The sequence below is a fragment of the Limulus polyphemus genome, unplaced genomic scaffold (assembly GCF_000517525.1).
Source record: "Limulus polyphemus unplaced genomic scaffold, Limulus_polyphemus-2.1.2 Scaffold307, whole genome shotgun sequence".
Lineage (NCBI taxonomy): Eukaryota > Metazoa > Arthropoda > Merostomata > Xiphosura > Limulidae > Limulus > Limulus polyphemus.
In genome coordinates, this window is record NW_013665917.1 from 77,607 (window position 1) to 94,866 (window position 17,260).

General features: G+C 33.0%; 1 protein-coding gene across 3 annotated transcripts in view; it reads right to left on the reverse strand.

Moving 5' to 3' along the window:
• The window catches only part of LOC106457245, a 79,808-nt gene that overhangs the window by 7,131 nt on the left and 55,417 nt on the right, over positions 1-17,260 (reverse strand). For all 3 annotated transcript variants that reach the window (XM_022383080.1, XM_022383082.1, XM_022383081.1), the window contains exons 10-14: positions 11,419-11,470; positions 8,021-8,107; positions 6,512-6,714; positions 3,735-3,888; positions 2,882-2,989 (exon numbers count right to left, since the gene is read on the reverse strand). In XM_022383080.1, the coding sequence (XP_022238788.1) occupies positions 2,882-2,989; positions 3,735-3,888; positions 6,512-6,714; positions 8,021-8,107; positions 11,419-11,470 (604 nt within the window). The remainder of the gene's footprint in view (positions 1-2,881; positions 2,990-3,734; positions 3,889-6,511; positions 6,715-8,020; positions 8,108-11,418; positions 11,471-17,260) is intronic.

Genomic DNA, 17,260 nt, shown 5'->3' on the forward strand with positions numbered 1-17,260 from the left:
CTAAGAAAGTTAGTAGCCGGTAGTCATCGGGTTAATGTAGCAAGTATATCACGAGGGCAAATCTACAAGCGATCTTGTGGAACACCCCATCTCAGTAGTGTGTGTTTAGTGGCCATGGAAATTATAATTGTTAAGTCATCATGCCTTACAGTGCAGCTTAGACTAGTTTAACTATACCTGGACAGGCACCACATGCCACAGAGTAGGATCCATTAAAAAAAAAAAAGGGACATGCCCCTGAAAAATAAGAGGTATATGTATACTAAAAGGTATCTTATCCAGTCACAGTCTCATTGAAAAGTAAAGGATGGCAATAAGTGGGTGACAATACCCCAACAAGGAAGAAGCAGCTACCCAAAGCAGAGAATGGGAGTTGAACGTATGAGGTGTAGTCCCAGTGCTCAACAGATGAAGTACCTGCAATGGACAACAGGGTTGATATGCAGTGAAAAGGGAAGGTGCAATTGGAGTGAAGGCTCCACAAATTGATAATAGGAAGAAGGATACAAGGAATAAAAGGACAATCAAATCGCAATCCAAACCCAATGAATAAGAGAGGAAGGGGAAAAAAAAATCACAGACAAAGAAATGGTGTAAGGAAAGGAAACCATGGGAAAGGGATTCAATGGAAAGAAGCCTTGAAAGCAATTAAACAACCCACAGCATGTACTGTACAGAGAATGTCATCTAATCCAATCTAGAATAAAAGCGGAAGATGGAAAGAAACGAAAAAGTCGAAACGAATATACCACATGAGTAGGTTAATAAAATCAAACCAGAACAAAAAAACATATGGAGCCAAAACAGCCATGAAAATCAGATCTGTGCTAGCCAGGAAGGATAAATCAGAGTGACAAGGATGAACAAACATTTGGAAAAGAAGACTGTTGGAATGAGAAAAGAACTAACATTATAAACTGGATGTAATCCTGTCTGAATGTAGACAGCTAGGGCAAGTGGATGATGAACTAGAGACCAAAAACAAAAGAGGTAACTTGGAATTGATAAAAGATTCAAAAACTTTACATGGAGGGGTACCCCACAGGAGGCTGAGCCACCAAAAACTTGGAGGATCGAGAGGTCACTCCTTGGAAGAAAGTGTGTCGGGGCTGGAAAGTCAATCACCAACGAGGGCAAAAGCATCTGGAACACAACCCTCCAGGAGACCTATGTCAAGTGTGTAGGTTCAAAATGGAGATCCAATGTCTAATACAAAGGGAACAAAAATGAGTGTCCCCTTGGTAAGTAATATAAGCCACCACCATCTAATAGTTGGAATGAAACATGATTAGCCAAATCCAGACAGGAGAGAACTAAAGCACACTGAATTGGCAGAAATGCCAGGGTGTGAAGGTGATAAAACTTTTTGTCTGAAGACAGTTGTCCTAAAGCCTCCTACTGATTGAACCATGCCCCCACCTTTGGAGATGAGTATCAGGGAAGAGAAACAATCCAGAAGAGGAGAAGTGGTAAACCCAACTTTGTGGAGGATATGTTCAACTATCAACACAGAGAGCTAAAAGAGGGAAGGATGAAAATTGAGAAAAATCCAAAATGATGGCTCAGTTAACAGAAAACTCCATTAGATGAATTCAAGGAGGAGAATGGATGGTCCTGATGGAGGGGGTGTTTAAAAATACACTTCCCAAAGAGACTAGAATGTGAGGTATATAACAGGAAAAACTTATACAAATGGAAAATCCAACTACTGGAGCTGACTGTGGAAGGTGTTAAGACTACCCCTATTTGGAAGGAGCTAACCAAAGCTAGACATCCAATTAATGGTGTAGGTAAAATCCCCCAAAATGTGGAAGTCAGGTAAAACACAGACAACCCCACAACAGAGATATGGAACCGAAACAGGTCCAAAGGGCAAGGCACAAAACTAGTACCAAATCACATGGTGAAGACACCCAAGATAGCATCTTGAGAAATGAAAAATAAGAATGTGTACTATGGGCATTCTCAGTCATGCAGAAATAGCCTACCTAAATGTGATTAAAGACTACATATTAAAACTGGAAAGACCCAAGAAGTGATTGAGGTGGGGCTGATTGATCCAGAACTCCAATCAGCGTTGAACATGTATGACGAATGGCAAAAACCAGCAGGTAGGATGGAAAGGTGCTGGACATGGAAAATGAATAAAGATGACAATGTCTCAGAATGAAACAAAAGAACAACCAAAAAGAGTTTAAATACCAGTAAGATGAATTAAAGGTAATCCTAAAATAACAAAAACCCATGGTAAGCCTAAGCAAATGCTACAGGACAAAGAATACAACTAAGCATAATTTTGAACCTGAACTTAACTATAAGTATTTGACCAATCAAATGAAACTTATGTTATGGAACCCAAATAACTATAGATAATAATATTAACAATAAAATTATTCAAAAACCATAAAAATATAACATCTTATCTTTCCAAAGTCGGATGACTGTATTGCAAAATGTTCTGGACCCCAAACTCAAGGGCAAAGCCTGACGAAGGTCAGCTAATTGGATGATCAGTCTCCTGACAAAGTAAAGCCGATAATTTTCCTGTGGATTACTATCAACAAAACCTGTGTAAGTGTGCTGATAGAACATATAACCTTCGAAGAGGGAATTAGAATTCATAATTCAAAATGAATAACCAAACACAACTGTGTTGGCAGAAAGAAAGAAAGAAAAAGTTTTTGTAATGAAGTAATAAGTTCCAAAACTGGGTAGAAATATAAAATAATTTCACTTTGTAATAACTCAACAAGTAACTTTTCTACATATTACTACTCAAATTGTAATATTAAGTCTCCTTATTACTGATGTAGTATTATTGCAGTTATAAATCATTCAAATATGTAAACTCAAAAATAAAACTACTGGATTAAAACCTTACCCAACTGTTCCAGAAATAACAGTTCCCAATTGCTAAAGATTCTAAGAGTAGAAGCTTTTCAATGAATTGAAATGATTCACTTGGGGCACCAACAAGAGTAGTAAGGTGCTAAAATATACACAAATAAGAAGCATTTAAAATTCACACATAATAAAACTAGAAAACATTTATGAACAAAGTAATTATATAGAAAAATGAACAAGTAAAAATACCTGTCCTGAGTTTAAAGACATCTGTGTAAACTGTATTCTATTTATACAGATTAACCATCTTTTGAAAAACACTACCATTAATAAGTTCCTCTTTACAATTGTATTGTACTTTAATGATATCTGATTTATAAACTATCAGTACAATTACAAACTTGAAACAATGTCTAAAACTGTTTATATCACTGAAAAATGCTTACAATCATGTAGTAAATAAGGAAATACATTAAAACGGACAATATTTACAAGTTGAACATGAGAATAGATTTCCTGCCAGTATTACAATTAAATATTTCTTATCATCACAAGTGAATATTCTTCCCAAACTTATTCACTAAATTATTATATCATTTTAAGGCTTATCATTCAAGATTATAAAAGGAAGTATTTGTTACACAAGGGTTTTTCTGGTCACTATGAGATATGAATTTTTTGCCATTTAGAACATAATTAAGATAGCTGCTTATTTAAAATATTACATAAACAAGTGGAACGAGCAGAGTGTCCATACGAGTCCAACATATGAAGAAGGCCTAAATACCATGGTTAACTAGTTGGCTTTTCACGATCAAGAATGCAATAGATAGTTATGCTGTTATTTTAATAATGACAAAAAATATGATAACAAACCATTCTTATCTTACCAGATGTCGAAGCATATTAAGATTTCCCAAACACCGTATACTCCCACTGGATAATAATGGTGAGAGTCGCAGCCCACCTCCACTCCTTATCCACAAAGAGTTCAAATTGGTAAGTCTTCTAATTTTAATGAAGTCAATTTTACACAACATAGTCCTGAAACACAATGATCTGTTAAGTTAACAAAACTGAACTGTATTAGTCAGCATAATCAGAGATTATAATAATCATAACTTATGACATGTCACATTAAAATATGGTTGAAAACATCTGATTAAAAAGTAAAGTGAACAAAGAATTATCAATTTATGATCATGTATGGATAATCTTCCTTTGACCTTTTATTTCATTTCTGTTATACAAAAACAAAGAAAAACCTTAATAATTGTTCAGTAGGGAGGGTGTGTGTGTGTGTGTGTGTGGACTTTCACAACTAAGCTTTCAGTTTCTGAAAAGTGAACTCTGCTCATTTTAAGTATTATATGGTCTAGAACAAGAGTTCCAAACCTATGGTATTCATGTAACTTTTGACACCCAAAATAATTCCAATATTCAAGTATGCAGGTGGAGTGTCGTGTGTTACTAAGTCTACAGTGTACCATATACACAGAGGTTATACTAACAGTCAAGTGCAGTTGTCACTTATTCCAATTTTGTCAGGACTTTCCAAACTTTAGGAATTTAGTTTAATTTACAATCTGTTCTGGTTCATTGTAAGGAGTGGTAATTCTGGTTAGCTATAGAAGTTGGATAGAAAAAAAAAACTATAAAAATTTAATTTTAAGTTTTCACATAATACTTGCCAAGAAAATAGTCAACAGCTATAAAAATTAGATAAGATTTTATAAGGAAAAGAAGTATTGAAAACGTTTCTTTGTTCATGTTTAATGATTGGCAAGTGATGCATTTTTACATTGAATAAATTAATTTACAAGATTTTTTGAATTAATATCTTGTACATTCCATAGTAAAAGAAATACATAACATACAATGGTGTAGTCACCCTGGCAGCTTATATTAAAAAAAGTTTGTAATTCTCGGTCCAAGGTTTATAGCAAAATCAAAATAAATGTATTTGAATACCTAATAAATCATTAAAAACAGAATAATCATTATATTTATTAATATCTTATAGCATCTTAAATTACCTTTCCCAAAGAATAATTTGAAAAACATCCCTAGAATTTTAAGAAGTTTTAAAATATTATAAACATAAGATATGAAAATTACAAATAATAAACCAAAACTTCAAAGATACTTAAAACAAGATTATATTTTTAGGCTTAACCACATTAAATACCATTCTGATTTCACTGAAAATCTGAAAAATTTCAAGTTTTTTATTATGTAAAATGTTTGATCTTCTTGTCTGAGTTAGACAATTATAAAGCTTTTTTTTTCCATAGTGTAAATTGTACTTTCCACTATTAATAAATAGCCATCAATCTCACTATCTGTAAAATATCACAATTTTAGAACCATGTCTAATACACAATGGTTAGAAAATATTTTAAGTTCAGATTTGACAGACAATTTCAGACTAAACCTTAAACAACAACTGATCTGAGATAACTGTAATGTGTGTAAGTTTATGTACACTATGGGTTCTCCCAATTTTTGAAATTATAGGACCTATGTAATTTCCTTGCTTATCTGCCAATTTGTTCATGAAATTTCACCACTGTCAAGTAAATATCTGTCTCCAGAGTTGACAGGTGCAAAAGTCCAACGTGAAAACTTTACAACTGTAATTTACTGTTGTTTACTTAATAAGGATTTGCAAGAACAGCAGAAATGTGACCATGTGTGATTGTAATCTGTTGATTTCAAATATATGCTCAAACAGCAAAAAATTTAACAAGTTCATATTCCTTCTTTGGAAGTTACATCATATTGAACTCCCTAGTACCAGTTTCATTCAGTTTATTTATGATAATAGTTGACAAGAAGAAAGCACTATGCCTAAACACGTTACTTTGTCAAGGAAAAACTGGCTGTTATTACTTGAGCAAAAGATGATGAATCAAAAGTGAGGTAAAACTTAAACATTTGCATCAGAAAAAAATCACTATCATTGCAGCACACTTTGAAATATTTGCCTGAGTACTGTATCATTATTATTATTATGCACTATGCATTTATATTCACATTCAGGAAATTTATTTCAACATGGATATTATCTACAATACAGATAAGATAGTGTCCCCCAAAACATGTATTTTAATAAGGGAATACTACAGTTATCAAACAAAGAAAAAACAAAATTGACAAGCAACAAATATATTATTTTCACACATAGAAAGCAGGTATATTAAATTCCATGCTTTTGAAGGATTTCTGTGCCATTAAGTAACCCCATATGACAGGCATCAGATCTTTATTTTCTTAAGCAAGTGTTCCAACAAAAATATTATTTTCTTACTAAGACTAATTTTTATTTCTAATTAAATGAAAAGGCTTTTTTTTGGATAAAAAAGTAAGTAGTTTTTATGTTTATTTTAAGAGATTCCATAGCCTAATGCATATCAGAATGTCAATGTAATAACAGTTAAAGCAACCATTACTTATACATAAAATAATTCATATGAAATAGTGTGCTCTTAATGCTTTTAAGAGCACCAGAATATCAAATCAATCAACTTCTAATATAAAAGTTATATCTCCATTAAGAAGAAATATTAGTGTTACTACATACTTCTCAATAAAGAATAAAAACTAATTACTGTAACATTCTTCATGTGACATATTGAAAGGGAGTAAAAAATAACAACCAACTAACCAGACTGATGGCCCCATGGCTTCAGTGACACATTCAGCGGTGAGACTTCGGAGTTGAGTAATTGTTTCAAAAACTGCTGGTAAAACTTCTGGTACTACCTCTCCAAATGTAAGAAACCGAATATTTCTCAAGTCTTCCAAACACTGGATGAAGTAATGCCAGAAAGTTACACAATCTTCTATATGCTTAACATCTCTTAAATCCTGGAATATAAAAATGAAAAACTCTTTATGTATTTAATCTTCTGAATATTATCCATAAGCAATATTTATAATATATTATATGTAGCATAAGTATTTCTTGTGTAATGATTTAAATGAGTTAATATTTAGATGTATAGTTAATCTGCATACAAACAGGTAGTTGATGCATTATTTTACTCATCATTTTAAATGTTAGGTTTTTTTAGTTTACCTCTTTTTCCATCTTTAAAATTAAAGAAAAATCTTTCATATCAAGTAAACAATAACTGAGTATTTCAAGATAATGAAGAGAAACAACCAGCGTCAAGTGAAAATGTCTATATTTCATTAACATTTCACCTTATGGCTTTATCAGAATTTTCACCATTCATAACAAACAAAGGCAAAAGAACAGGATTCAAGATTAAAGTGTTGAACATGAAATCTTGTTTATTACTTCTAAAGTAAACTATATCATAAGAATGATGTGAGGGGATCCGGTTTGCTTATACATGTTGTAAAAAAACCAGGGTGTTCACTTAAATCATACTTAATTCACTCTGCAGTTACACTCCCTAATCCTTGCCAGCAGAACTACTGTATTGTATGTAATCTAGGACTTTTAAATAAAATGTATGGAGAAAGATATAGGTGACAGTATCTCCAGCAATATTTGTAAGAAAAAATATATTAGTGACACTAAGATCTATAAAAGAGTACTGAAAGAAACATCTCCAGCCCATTTTATTAATAAGCACAGATTGCCTAAATCCAATCATCCTTTTTTAGCATTAGAATAGAAAGAAAATGCCATGGTTTCCTGACAGAAAGTACAAGAAGTCCCTTCTCATTATATCATAAGCTTTCAATTAACAGATATAGAGGGTGGTCATTTTTTAAATGGTTTATTTCTGTATGCGGATATGAATATTTTAATAACTTCTGCTTTGTTTCTTTTCTAAATAGTGTATCTATGTGGTTGTTCACATAACTAATATTTTTGTTTTCACTTTTAAATTAATATTTTCTTTACCATGTCTATATTACTGTCATACATTTATTAGTACTACTTCATTATTGTTAATAATGTAGTAACATCAGACAACAGATATAAACACATTCTTATTATTTTGATTTATATCAGTTGTTTGTTCTGTCAAGACTGGGGCTTGTATTCAGTAAGGTGTCTATCTCTTGATAAAGCCAAAAAGTGAAACATTAAGGATATAAAGAATTTTCACTGGATATTGGTTTCTTCTGTTCATTAAACATGTTTACACTTGACAGTGCACTACATTACTTGAATTCTATAACAAGATAAACTTACAAGAGAAGTTGTGTTGAATTGTTGTAAAGTTCTGGTACAGCGGGCCCAATTGGTTATGTACAGATCTTTTAAACACACAGATTTCCACTGAAAATAGGTTTAACACAATTTTGTGAAGTAAGAAACATTATTTTCACTTAAAAGTATTATGCTATAAATTAGTAAAGGTTAATTCTCATTATTGATTCATGTTAAATTTAAAAATAATTACTTGTCTTTATCTTACTATTTGCTCACAATGTTTAATGTTTTTAAATTAGATTTAAACCGTTAAACATGTCTGTGTAATGAAAACAAAATACATTCCTTACCCAATGTAAATAACAATTAACTGAAACAAGATCTTTCAAACTTGGTCCTTTACACAGAAAAAAATTCATTTTTGCAAAGTTTCCCAGATATTGCAATATCAAAAACTATTTTTTTTATCATATTGTTGTCTTTATAAATCTCAAAATAAACACTAAATAACAAATATAAAATTGACTGCAGCAACATAAGAATATAAAGCTTCATGTATGGAAATAAACAAATAAACAGGAAATAGATAGTTACTTCTTGCAATATAAAAGTGTTGTACCAAATTAATACATACAACTAGTTATCAAAATACTAATGTTTTAACTTTGCATTAGCCTTCTGTAAAAATTTTCCATAATCTCTCTTCCGAGGTTCGAGCAGACCCCATCATAAAAAAGTTTTAAATATTTAAATAATAATAATAAACTATTATTTTGGAAACAAAAACACTAACACTCAAAATATTTTTCTTTATTAATCAATAAATGAACATTGAATGTTACAACTTGATTCTTTTTACCACCTAATCTAAGCATAACAATTTAACATAAACTAGTCAAAAATGAAGCTACTGAGAACAACAAACATGTATGTGCTTCCATCTGTCAGCACCGATGTTTACAAAATATTTGGGGTCCATGAAGACCCTGGAAGACTAACGCAGGGTTAAAGGAAGCAAATAAATAATACAACAATATTCTGTTTAGGCCAAGATGTTATAAACACAATTATTACAAGACAATATGAACCTTAATAAAAAACACTAACAGCACTGTCAAGACTAGCAGCAAAATAATTTTAAGACCCAAAAGGATAAGTCAGATCAATTCACAATGAATATGGAACCTAACTAAACTAGTTGCATCAAATGAAATATCAACATTTTTATTTACACCCTTAAAAGTGAAATTCAAATACATATCTTCTATTTAATATTTTAGCCATTTTCCTTGCTACCTGCCAAGATACAGATTTTTCTAGTTCTTTCTGTTGATATTTTTAATATTTTCCACTTAACTGTCAATGCTGCATGATCTGCAAAATTTTCTTCATATAAAGGTTTGATTAGTGATTTATTCACCTCTAGTTTGGAAGAATACTAGTAAAATCAACTTAAATATATTCCCAACTGACTACCTTTAACTCTTCACATTATTCTCCAGAGTGAATAATTTTTTCCAACTGACTACCTTTTCTCTTCACATTTTTCTTATGATACTTTTCAAAGCATACGAAGGATTTGTTTATTTGTTTTAGAGCAAAGCCACATTGGGCTATCTGCGTGTTTACCAGATTTTAGCACTGTAAGCCCATAAACTTAATGCCATCCCACCAGGAGACGTGGAAGAAGGAAGAAAGGAATAATATGGTTGAGATAATATTTATCTAAATTTTATTTTACCATGAAAAACATTAATCTCAAACAAGAATTTACTTCTGCCAGAAACACAGAGCTAGAATCCCCACCTATACGAGGATGAGGGGGTGGCTATCACACTGATAACTTGAATAAAGTCAAAGGTCAAGTGATTTGGATCATGTAAATAATTAAGATAATTAAGAAACAGATAGCCAGAAGGCATGTTCTAACACTGCTAACCATAAGAAGATATAGAATAAGCATTAAAACTAGGATCAATCTCTATGGAATCCCTGATGCTCCACTGATAGCTCCATGGCAATACATCTAAGATCCAATGTGAAGGGTCATAACCTCTAATTTAAGTAGTTTTCAGCAACCACACTTATAATGGAAACTGGATGGTTTAGCAAAAATGTACTCCCAAGTGCATCACCTGGTAATCCCAACCCAGAGGTAACATGTGAAATAGGTCTTATGCTTAAATCAGCCTACCTTAAACAAGTACCTTTTGCATGAATGAGTTACAAATTTGACTAAAAATTTTGAAAATTCCAATATTAAACAAAAACTTTTCCTCTGAGGAATACTTGACAGACTCCTGTGAAAAGCTGATATATTGGAAGTAGACAGAAAAGTAGAGAGCAGTCAAGTTCATAAAAGTAAAAGCAATGAAAGTTTCCCCCAGATGAGAACCAGAGCATAAAGTTGGTACTGAAAAACATAACACAATTTCCTGATGCTCCTTAAGCTACTGGGGTAACTGTTCTTATCTCTAAGGTACACTAAATTCTGAGTTCATGACTAAAGATAAGAAAAAAACAAAACAAGAAATATATAAAATAATGAAGAACATGACCTAAGTTCATTATTGCGCTAGCTGAAGTCACATCTGTGAAGCTCTAAAGTTCAAAGATAAACATATAAAAGTTTAAGAGTTTGATGAAATATGAACTCATACATGACAGACAGCATTAAGCATGACTAATCATGATGACTGATCACATTTTGTATCTCTAATGAAAAGGAAAAGGGGAGGAAGGCTAGTTTATTTCAGAATTTTCATGCATAGCTACACAAAGGGCTACTTGTGCACAGCAATCCAATACTTTATGCTGAGAAGACTACAGGGATGGAAATGAGAAAACAGCACCCACTATCAACTCTCATCTGACCAAATAGTGAAACTTGACAATTACTCTTACAGCACACCTACTGCTTCAAAGAGTGTAATGAATTTTTGTGGCAACAGGACAGAGATCATGCATTCTCATATTCACAGTCCAGATATCCATAATCAGCAGGCCACACACACACAAACCTGATTCAGGTTTACATGTTGGTAATTAACCAGGAAAACAGCTAAAATGTTTAGGTGGAAATAAATTATTATAGCTGAAAAACAATTTGACTTGAATCATCAAAGAAAAAATGAAACTAATTACACTATGTAGGTCTGTTGTTCTGAAATAAATGACTTTGTATAAATAAGAAAAACTAAAAACTAACCTTCTCAATTACATTTATGCATTATAAGTTAGCAGTAAATGAATCACATATTCTAAGCCCTTGTTTATGCCTGGTATAAAAATCTAATGATCTTACTTTATTAGATGACAAACTATCCACATTATTTCAACTGGTTTAATAGAGAGTTAAATTAAAATCAGTTGAAACAAAAACAAGTTAGTGTTAGATGTAAAACAGAAAAGTCAGTTCATAATTTTTTGTTACTTACAAGATTTGATTGTCTTGCAATATTTCTCCATGACCGAGAAACTTGACTGGCTCTGAAGAAATCAGCAATTTTATTTATTTTGTTTAAGATTACTAATTCAGTCTTAACTAATATTGGCACCTAAATTTATGAAATAAGAATTAGATAGAAAATGTATCACAAAAACAACACATTGAGATAATTGCTCAATTACAGACACATTTACATTTCTTTGCCACTATTGTAGTTCGGTTCACTAGGTTACAAAATTCTTCAAAACTAATTCTCAGCTTGAAGTATTTTGAATTTTACTTGGATGATAAGGGTATACATTACTACATTTCTATTATGGAAGAATAAATTTCTAAAAGAACTACCTTTTCAAAACTATATGGAGTAATTATGAATAATAGTATGACAACAATAACAAACATTTGATGTGTGTGTGACAGTAACAAACATTTAATTCTTGTACGTTTGGCAATGTATGTATTCCGTCTTCAGCAAGCTATATAAACAAGGTAAAATACTTTCTAAAGTTTCAACATTTTGTGAAGGGAATTAAAATACAGATTAAATGGATGAAATTGATTTAAAAAAGGAATAGAATAATGCAGTAATTATAACAGTGTTACAGTTTTTTTGTTAACTATTGGAAATCATATCTAGTTCTGAAGAGTGATTCTTTAAAAACATCTGTAAACATGTACATGTAAAATTTCATAAAAAGCAGACCATAACTGTTTTTTCTCTTATAAACACAACTCTGCAGTTAATACAATGTGCACACTGTCCACAAACTTTCCCTCATTATTTTCTTTCCTTATATGGGTTCACAATCCTTACAAATTAAAAACAACTCTCCTCTCTAATAAAAACCTACCCTAACATTCAGTTCAGACCTAACTTCCACATTAAAAACTTGTTTCAATACAAAAATAAATTTTTTAAATTTCTACATTCATGGCTCATGTATAAATATACGTGTAGTGACTGTAACGTTATGTACACTGGCAAAATAAAAGGACACTTACAATCTAGTCTGTGAATATTTAGGAGTATTTAACAGAATTGACCATCCACTACTTAAACCCAGTTATTCATCCATTCGTTCACATTCTGAAACCCACGAGTCACAATATTTCATATAAAGATTTCTTTGTCATTACTACAGGATCTTCAGACCTTGAACTCTACATTAAAGAAAGTTTACTCACAGCTCAAGACCACCTGACTCTTAATAACTCAAAAAGCTCTTTAAATCTAAAATTATTCTAAACTTACACACTTAAAACTCAACTGTTTTGCAATATCTCTGTAATACTTTGTTTTATCCTTCTGTTGTCCACTTTTCTTAATAAGTAAGTAAACTAGTGATTACAATATTATAGTTTTAGTTAATAATCACCTTTGTAACACAATTTTAAGATTTTGCTGAAGATGGAATGAGTGTATTCTGAAATGTTCAAACCTTGTAAATAAAATGTTTTGTGTTTTATCAACCTAACCTGCTATTATTTGTTATCTTAATACACTTCTATGGTTTCATACAGCTTCTCAAAACTAATATTTTTTTAAAGATTTGATTAACTATCATTTATACTTTGTTTTAAAGAAAACTGGAAAAAAGCTACTTGAAAATATTAGTGCTTCAGATAAACCAGTTTGTTATGTACAAATAAGTAAATTTTCAAAACAAAGAACAGTGAATAGAACTAATAAATATTCTATGTTCTATAAATCTTAACTTGGATGAACTGACAAAATATAACACTGCTATCAAGAAAACCTCTTTCAAGCAACTAAATTTAAATCTTTTTATACTTGTTTTAGTCCCTCTAAAAGATGAATGTCTAGCTGACTTAACGAAGAGTGAAGTATTATGTCAAAAAAACTTAAGTGGTTTTCAATCTTGTTATACCTTGAAACCATAGGGAAATTATTTTACTATGCAAGTAGTATAACTTATTTTTAATTGGGATTAACTTATATTTACTTAGCCCTCATTAAAGACTGATTTTGGTTTATACATTGGAAGTTATAATTTTCATAAACAGAAAATGTATTTACAATAGATACTTACACTCTCTCACATATTAGCTTTTCTTGTTCAGTGCTGCCTTCTATATGCACAAAATTTTTTGCTCACCACTAGCCTTGATACTCCCACCTACCTCACATTTTAACATGGTACAGTTATGTTGTAGCAGCAACAACCTTTAACCAATTGGAGTGCAACACACCTTCCTGGAGCAGCTGGCTCCCTCTATACTGTAGAACTCAATCTTCACCTCGAAATTAGGCAAAAAAGAAGCACAGCAGTGGGAAATAAGGGTGGGAAATATAAGCAGAGTTAAGTAACTATCAGAAATACATTTCAGTTTAGGAAAATTATAATTTCCGATAAGATACCTTACCGACTCTCACATAATAGCTAGAATCCAACACTGACTTAGTGGATGGACCAGTACAAACTTTACTTAAATGAGCACCTTTGAGAAAGCATCTGAAGAGAGCCCATGAAGTATGACATTTCTCTTTAGAGGAACACACCCATGGGAGACTGCACTACATCTGAGACAGGGAAACTCTTCGCCCATTGTGAAAATATGTGTCACTAGACAAGAAGGAGCACATCCACAAGCAATTGGACATGCTAAACAGTGTACAGTGGCTAGGGCACATCAGACCTTAATCAGTGGTTCAATTCCAGTATAAAACCAGGGAGCATCATGTATTTGTCTTTTGTCCATGGTAGGAAGAAGGTCCCAACCATTTTTGCCTCAAGCTTAGGAATCAGAAGTGAAACCAACTTCCACTCCAAACACCCAATCAAGGTAAATCTGTGCAAATCCAGTACACAACGAAAACATAGGCCAACTCGAGACCAACATCTGAGCAACAGTAGGAAGGAGGAATGCAATGTGGTGGTTCACTCAAATTCAAAACCAGGCAGCATTGGAAATTTATCATCCAGTCTGCAGTAGGATGAGGGCTCCCTACCAGCCATGTGTGAGGGCTTATGTTGGCTGGTTTAGCTCTAATCTGACATCTGGACAGCAGTAGAATTAGGGGTCACAGCTGGAGGGGTGGAATGCATTTTGGAGGATCATCTCCAGTCCATAACCAGGTGGCATCAGGTATTGTACATCCAGCCAGTGGTATAAGGAGGGTTCACACCATTGACAGAATACCACCACCCTACTCTCAACTAAATCAGATTGAGCACACTCAGTAGTATGCCTCTACAGTCCACCATCCTAGTGGCTAGGAGCTGGGAAGTGGCAAGGACTCCCATACTCCACTCAAAGATGGAGGAACGCAACACTGGAGAAAGTGCAATGGGTGACTAAGAAACTCTATTTTAAAAGCAGGCCAGTCCCAATTTATTCAACCAGGATTGGAGAGATGGACAGCTATTCTGACACTGTTTTACTCAATTCCATGAGAGGTACAGTTTGGGACAGACATAGTTATGATGTAAAATGCTCCAGGGATGAACCTACAAGCATTTTGTGTAACACCTCACTTAAACAATGGGCATTATAAACTGGGATGGCTGCACAATGCAGATTTATGGATTAGTATACCTGGACAGGCACCACTTGCCACAGATTCAACATATGCATTAGTGACCCTAAAAGGAAATAAAGAAATATAATCTTACCCACTCACAGTTGAACTGATGTGTAAAGAATGGCAACAAGCAGTATTTGGTATCCAGATGAGGAAGAGATGGCCACATGATGACGGTAATGGGAGATGAATGTATCAGGCATGATCCACATGCCAGTCTGAACGATTTCCTCTAATGGACGGTGGAAATGGGAAGCCAGGGAAAGGGAGAAATGCCAGATGAGAGAGCACTTAGAAAAAGACATTGGGAATCAGAAAACAAGGAAGAATAAGCTAATCTGAATTGTAGGGGAAATATCATGTGGAGAGAAGAAGGGTTCCAAAGAAAAAAAGGAAAGGGAAACAAAGAAAAAAAGCTGTGCGGGCAATATAACATTGTAGAACATGAACAGGACAGAAGACACGATCCAGATCAGAACGAGAATATAATTGAAAAATGGAAGGAAGGGAAATAGGGGTGAAAGTGACATTATCTTCACAAGCCGCCAACTTCTAGGGAAAAAGACTGCTATATGCATACAGAAGAACATAGGTATCGTGATAAAAGACATGTGATAAGTCAAGGGTGAAATTATCTGACAGACAATGACCATGGGAAAAAAAGCATAAAAAATAGGTCTTGAGGAACAAATGGTACAGGAAACAGTGGTCAAAGGTTCAAAAGAAGATACAGTAAGGGCATGGGGAACCACAGTGATGTCCCAATCAGGAAGGGGCATAGGACGAAGGAGACAAAAGGAAGAGGACTGGAGAAGAAAAAACTCTACAAAAATGGGAGAAAATGAAGGTATTGGACAAGGTTGCTCTACAGCCGTAAATGGGAGAAACAGAAAAACAATTATCGAAAAGCCAGATAAATTCAGACAAATAAGAAACAGTAGGATGTGAAGGGAGGTAACTACGGTGTGGAGACTACCTGTGAAAAACCTGCCATTTTCCCTGATACTACAATAAGAAAGAATGGAAGGAATGGAAGCTACCCATGTGAAGAGCATACTGCTTTGCAAGGGATGGGACAAATTGCACATATGAAGCCAGAGTGTGGAGGACATTGGGATGATACACTGGCAACTGAAGTTGTCAAAGGAGGGAGGGGAATAGCAGAAGTGGTAACAGAGGTACTGGATGAAAGAGTGTAAGAAATGGAAACTAAGGTTGAGCAGGTTAAAAAAGGTGCAAAGAGAAATACCTGACATGGAGTGGACAGGATAATGAATAAAATGTGAAAAATTTAAAATAAATCAGGAGCAAATTTTGAACAAATCTTTACATTGCTGTGCCAAATTGAGAAGCGAAGATTGAGTTCTACAGTATAGCTGCATCAGGAGGGTGTGTCACACTCCCATTGGTAGAGGGTTGTTGCATGCTTACTTGCATTAAACACATGGGGTAAGTGGGAGTATCAAGGCTAGTGGCAAGCAAAAAATATTGTGCACGTAGATGGCAACACTGAATGAGAAAAGCTATTACATAATTGGAGGTAAGGTATTGTACCAAAATTCTTTCCATCTAATAACAGTAATCACACTAATAAAATACAAAATGATAAACATGAGTCATGACTGCATAACTTAAAAAAGAAACATTACTACCAGTTATTATAACTTAAAAAATACATTAAGTCTAAAAGTTTCAACACTTATCCAATAACCAGTTACATTTGATAACTAGGTGAGCAAATAGCAAAGAATGTTCACATATGTTAACAAATTCAGTGTACACTGTACAACTGCCATCAAAATTGTTTAATCTAGCATATGAATTTAAAACTGTTTACATTTCTGCATGTGAAGAAGACACATACCACTTGGACTGTGAACATACTACATCAACACTATTTTATTCCAAAGGATCAGCTTTACATAATGCTAGAATGTGAAAGGATAGTGTGTTTCAGATGATGCATTCCAAGTATAGTTGTCAATGAGAATTGAAAGGTTATACAAAATCTGTCTGTGTTTATATATTTATATACATTTAATCCAAAAATCCCGTATTAATGAACATTTTTCAAGCTGTGCATTGATAATAATAGTTTTAAAAATTGCATGTATTTGCACAAATAATAAATATAAATGATTGTATTCATGTATGTACAACCTTTAGCACCAAATTTTGGTAATTATTTTGTAAAACTCTGGTCAAAGTTTTTGACTGCGTAAGAGGAAAATATATTTATTTTTTTATCTTATTTATTTCTACAAGTCATTTAAATAAACTACACTTT